This window comes from Leptonychotes weddellii, chromosome 5, assembly GCF_054177405.1.
Source record: "Leptonychotes weddellii isolate Sample4059 chromosome 5, ASM5417740v2, whole genome shotgun sequence".
NCBI classification, from domain to species: domain Eukaryota; kingdom Metazoa; phylum Chordata; class Mammalia; order Carnivora; family Phocidae; genus Leptonychotes; species Leptonychotes weddellii.
Genome location: NC_138373.1, coordinates 8,188,746 through 8,194,745, shown reverse-complemented (window position 1 = coordinate 8,194,745; position 6,000 = coordinate 8,188,746). Strand labels below are relative to the sequence as shown.

General features: G+C 56.5%; 1 protein-coding gene across 1 annotated transcript in view; it reads left to right on the top strand.

The window, feature by feature from the left end:
* Positions 1–462: 462 nt before the first annotated feature.
* The window catches only part of SRRM3 (serine/arginine repetitive matrix 3), a 33,238-nt gene continuing 27,700 nt past the window's right edge, over positions 463–6,000 (top strand). The window contains exon 1 of the mRNA XM_081819478.1: positions 463–695. Within this exon, the coding sequence (XP_081675604.1) occupies positions 463–695 (233 nt within the window). The remainder of the gene's footprint in view (positions 696–6,000) is intronic.

Here is a 6,000-nt window from a genome sequence, read left to right as displayed (position 1 = left end):
TACTTAAATAAATTAAATAAATACATAAATACACTTAAAAAAAAAGACAACAAATTTTCCCAGAGACCCATGTGGTTCCCTGGGGAAGTTACTAGCAGGTGTGCAAGCAGGGGCCCAGGAATTGGTATAAGGGAGAGTGCGTTGCCTAGGTGGTTACTAGGTCCCTGGAGATGACTATTCCAAGCCCACGGCCCTTGGAGGCATTCTAGTCCAGCATCCACCCACTTTGCAGATGGGAAAGCCTGGTGTGACCCTGAGGTGTGACCCAAAGGTGCTAACCTGACATCAGCCCCCGCCCCCGCCCCCAAGCATGAGAGGAAGCGGATTAGAGCCATGAGTGGGCCTTTAAATCTCCAGGATTAACCCGCGCACAGGAGCTTAGCAGGTGGCCGAGAAGTGACCACCCGCCTGGTGTCTGTCTGTCTCGCAGGGCCGAGGCCAGCGGCTCCGGGGCCAGCCGCCATGTCCTCCACCGTGAACAACGGGGCGGCCGGCATGCCGTCCCCCCCGGATGCGGCGAACGGCTTCCCGCAGCCGGGCGCCTCCTCCGGGACCTGGCCACGGGCGGAGGAGGAGCTGCGCGCCGCGGAGCCGGGCCTGGTGAAGCGCGCGCACCGCGAGATCCTGGACCACGAGCGCAAGCGGCGCGTGGAGCTCAAGTGCATGGAACTGCAGGAGATGATGGAGGAGCAAGGGTGAGCGGGCCGGGGGGCGGGGCGGGGCGGGGCGGGGCCGGCGAGGCTTGAAACCCTGCGGGCAGGCCAGGGGCCAGACTGATCCAGTCGGGGTGGGGCCCTTGCAAGGCCAGACGAACTTCATTCATTTATTCGTTTATTCGACCAATAAGCTGTCCTGAACGCCTGGTCTCCGTCGAGCTCTGAATTAGGCTCAGATTCACGGACGCCAAGGAGACACAGTCCATGTCTTCCAGAAACATCCAGTCCAGCGGGGCGGGGGGGAGGGGGGGAAGAAGCATCGAAACATCCATGGCAAGTCAAGGTCTCAGTTTGCCCTTCTCTAAAACGGCTCTATTGAGCTTCCTGGACTCTGCCAAGCAGGTGCCGCAGCCACGCCCGAGGGCACAATGGGCCCTTACTACGGGGGCGGGGAGACTGCCTGTGGTTTCAGCAGAGGAGTTCCTGCCGGCGGCCACACCTGGAAGCTTCAGTTTTACCTGTTCTGTTCAGAACCAGTCACAGGGACACGCAAGGGCGCCATGTACTGCGCTGTGCAATGTTGGGCCCCAGAGCCAGATTTGAGTCCCTTCCTCAAAGACCACCCCTCACCCCCCTACTCCCTCCCCATCTCAGAAGAGAAACAAGCATGTTTATAACCAACTCCACCATAAAACAAATTAGAATCATGGTTATGGGCCAGGACAGGAGAGGGCCAAGTGCTTCAGGAGCTCAGAGGAGAGATTCTGAGAAAAGATGTTTGAATGGGCCTTGAAGGATGAGTAGGAGTTCATCAGGGCTTGTGCATTGATCAGTCAGTAAGGATCTTTTTAGGGACTTCCCTCAAAAGTCCAGTGGAGACAGGACAGGCCTAGCACATGGAGCTGGAGGCAAAGAAACAGAACAAAGCTATTCCCATGGTGCAGCTCCAAGAAAGCTGGTGGTCCCAATGTTCCATTTTGCATCTGCCCTGAGTATTTTGAAACTAGTGGGCTGGCTGCTGAGGGAGTCAAAGTGGGAAACAGGGCTCACCCATCAGACTTGTACTGTCAGTGAGCTGAGAAATCAGAAATGCCCAGTGCATTGGGTCCCAAAGCCATATGGGGGCAGATAGCCTGTGTCCAAAAGTGCTTCCAAACCACACCTTTGTCCACCTAGGCCTCCTGGGCTCCCCAAGAGGCAGCCAAGACATGGCTCATCATCACTGTAGAGCCCAGGAAGACACTGAGGCTCAGAGATAGTCATTGACTGCAGGCAGAACCAAGGCTGGGCCTGGATCCAGGGTCCTCAGGGGGCAGCCAGGCAGGGTCCCTGGGGCACAGAGACTTGGTCCAGTTGGGGGTGGGGAGGGTCCCTGCAGAGAGCAATAAAAGGATGGAAGGCAGCTGAAAGGAGGCTTCCAGCTGGCAATGAAACCAGGTTTGATGAGCCATGGATGTGGACAGAGGAAATGAGATCCCTTAGGGACAGGGTCGAGTAAGGGGTGGGAAGAGGAGAGCCCGAGGACCTTATCAACCTACAAATCCTGCTAAGTTGGGAGACTCAGGCCTTGAAGGGATTGTGGGCAGGTGGGCAAGGTTAGGGAACAGGAGGGGTGCCTGGGCCAGAAGAGGGCCAGCCTTCTGTTCTGTATTCTTGGAAACTGCCTCCTTCCCCACCCCCCGGAGCCCCACCTCCTTCCTGAGCCCCCTCTCTCCCCCTTGCAGAGCCCCATTCTATCAGGGAACTCCTAAGGCCCCTTCTCATGGCGCCCCTCCCCTCCAAGCCTCCTCACCCTGGCTGAATCTCCTCCTCCAGGAGCCCCCAGCCCCTCACTGCACACCAGAGGGTCATTATCAGATGAGGGCAGCCTTAGGCAGAAGGGGTTGGTGTTTGGCCATGTCTTTGATGTCAGTCCCCTGGCATCAAGGACCCATGCCTCTCTGGGAGGCACCCACCAGGTCTCCAGTGAGTGCCCTTTCCCCCACCCAAGCCCTCACTCCAGGTGGTCCTTAGACTGGAGTCTCCTGGAAAGCTAGCTCTCAAGTCACCAGCCCCCCACTGCCACCCCTTAGCAGTAGTCTGGTCAGTGGAGGGCACAGCCCAGACGTGAGCAAGCCACGGCTACTTGGCCTGTGAAATAGGGAGTCGTTCTGAGAGTCCCATGGGCTAAAGATGTTCGGGGCTTCCCCACCTCCAGCCAGTCCCCATAAAGTGCTCCACGAACACTGGGCACCCTTGCTCTGTTATAGAATCTAGTCATTAATATCCGTTTCTACAAACACTGGTTCATTCGAGCTTATTTACCAGGTTCTCAGGCATTTGACAAATATTCCCACTAGTCACAGGAACACACATTCTTTGGCTCCATTAAAAAGCAATCCCTTCCCTAATATTGATGGATGGATGGTTAATTCACTGGTGATTGATGCTGCTTTGGAGTCACCTTCCCCGGCAGCCTCTGCGGGCAGCCTGCAATCACTGGAGGGCCAGGACCAGAGCCCCCCCCCCGTGTGGTATGCTGCTCCCACCCCAGCCCCGACTCCCTCCCACACACACCCACCTATGCTCCTTCCTGTGAGGACTCCCAAGGTGCACAGAGCTTGGAGCTTGGAGGCCTCCCTTCTCCCTGTTCTGTTTCCTCATCCATCAGATGGGAAGAGGAAGGCTGCCCACCACCGCAGAGCTGCAGGGAAGAACAAATTAGTGACCAAGGAAGCGATTATTTAGGAACCTCCAGGTCTGGGCAGAAACAGGCAGAATGACACAATTTCTAATCTGGGGACCTCTTTGAAAATGCAGTGTCTCCTTACTGCACCCCAACCTCAGAGGGCCATCCAGGGAGCAACAACGAATTTGGCCTGTCCTTTCCTTGTGACCCCTTCCTGGTGGGGACACTGAGACAGGTGTCACTGCCCTCCCTGTCCCCAGTTCCCTGGCCAAGCCTTTGACTTTTAGCCTGAGATTTTGGCACGGCAGCTGGACCCCCTGCATGGTCTTAAGCTGGCAAGTGCTGCCACCCCCACAAGGAGTGGATGGTTTGGTACCAGCCTCCCTATCTCGGCCCTTGCCTCCAGGCCCTTGCCTCCAGGGAGAAGAGTCCCAGGTGATTCCCAACCCGGGACGATGCTGACCTGGCAGGGGTGTGGTGTGGAAAAAGGCAGGGAGCCTAGGACTACTAGATCCTCTGTCCCTCCTGCTCTGCGACAAATAGTCCTTTTTTTTTTTTTTTAAGATTTTGTTTGTTTATTTGAGAGAGAGAGCACGAACCGCGCTGAGGAGCCAAGAGAGAGGGAGAAGCAGGCTCCCCGCTGAGCAGGGAGCCCGACTCGGTGCTCGATCCCAAGGACGCAGGATCATGACCCGAGCCTAAGGCAGAGACCCAACCAAGTGAGCTACCCAGGGCCCCCAAATAGTCCTTACTATTTATTGAGCAGCTACTATGTGCCACCCACTGCACAAAGTGCTTTGTAAGCATCATTTCCCTTAATCCTTGCGACAGCCTTGAAAGACAAGTTACTACCCCATTTCACAGATGTAGAGGCTGAGGCTGAGAAGTGTATGGACTTGTCCAAGGTCACAGAGCTAGGAAGTGGGGGGTGCCAGGACTCAAAAATAGGACTGCCTGGTTCTCGGCCTCTTCCCTTACTCATGGTCCAACATGGCCTTGGCTGAGGGTTGACCTCAAGAGGCATGAGGGAGCAGGAGACTTGGAGGTAGTGGTTGTACTCAAGACCTCTTTGCCCATCCTCGGGTCCCCAGCTTCTCCCAGCAAGATGTCCCGGGGCATAGAGGGGTCCTCCCCAAGTCTCCACGTCCATTCAGTCCAGCCCTCCCGGCCTCCCAACGACACATGCTGGAGTCCTGGAGCCTGCCGGCTCTAGGTTGAGCCCTAAGTCCCTTCCCTGCACATGTCCTGCTCCAGGTCTCAATGAAACCCTGACTTCTGCTCCTACCACCCAGCCTCATATGCTCCACAGACCCCAGGAGTCCGGGGAATGTGGACCCTGGCCTGAAGCCCATCCCTCAACTGAGGATCTGGCCCAGCCTCGCTTTTGGACCATCTCCTCCCCAACCCCTCCAGGCCCAGGGCCCCATGCCTAATGGCCCAGCCAGCCTATCTCTCCCTCCCAGAGCCCTGTGAGCCGGGGGCTGGGCAGTGTGGAAGGGCCTCTGCTATTTGTCTCTATGCTGCTGCCAATGACAAGCCTGTCTCCCGAGGAGAAGGTGAGGTGGGAGGAGTTCCTCTGTGCCTCCACCGCTCAGAAAATGCGACCACTCCTTCTTCCTGGGCACCAGGACAGCCCAGCCAACCAAGGGCTCTGCACTGCCCAACAAGAAAGGCCAAGGCACCTCCAGCCAAATGCCCAAGTCTGAGGCTAGCAGGAACTGGGGTGGACATTGATGAGCCAAGACCCAGGCTTGGAAGAGAGGGGCCCCTGCTCTTGCAGGCATGACTTAATCCTCCCTACAGTGGGCCACAACACAGGTACCTGGACCTGCAGAAGGACAGAGCACAGCTGGGGGTCAGGGGATGCGTGCTAAGAAGCAGCTAGTGCTCCTCATGTAGCCCCTGACATCCTCAGCCGGTCTCCAGGCCCCAGTCATCCTGCGTCCTTGATGGATTGTTGTCCGCTTCTTCGCCTGTATCCTCATGGCCACTCTCTCGCTCTGACTTCACCATCTCCTGCACAAACCCCTACAGTAGCCCAGGGCCAGCCTCCCTGCCTCCAGATCCCTCCCCTCCAGCCGTGCAGCTACCAGAGACAGATGTCCAAAATGAAAATCCAGCCTGCAAACAGTTCGATGCCTCTCCATCACCAGCCACTCGTTTGTCAAAAAAAATGTGGATGCCACATGTCAGACAAGGTGCCAGATGCTGGGGATACAGTGGCAATCCAGACAGATAAGGCCCTGCCCTCAGGGAACTCCCAGGCCAGTGTAGGAGACAGAGGAGTCAGTCAACAGGTAGACTAGCACAAGAGCCACCTGGAGGTACAGGTTGCTATGGAAACACAAATGTGGGCACCTAACCTGGGGCGGGGGGTATCCGTCCTGCTGTAAACATCCCATGAGTCACGTCTTTGTGCTTAGCCATGATTATTTCCACAGGGTAAACCTGCAAGTTAATTTTATGAGTCAAAAGATGTGCCCATTTTTTAAGGGTTTTGCAAGGACTTGCCAAATTGCTCTCCAAAAAGTCTGGGCCAATCCCAAATGCCTGTTGGAGAAGTTGGGGGTGGGGGAGAAGGGAGGAGAAGAGGAGGGAGGACAGCCATGGGGTCCCTGAGGGGCAACGACGTGCCATTTTGATGGACATGCTCCGTGCGGAGGCCTGGGTCTGCTG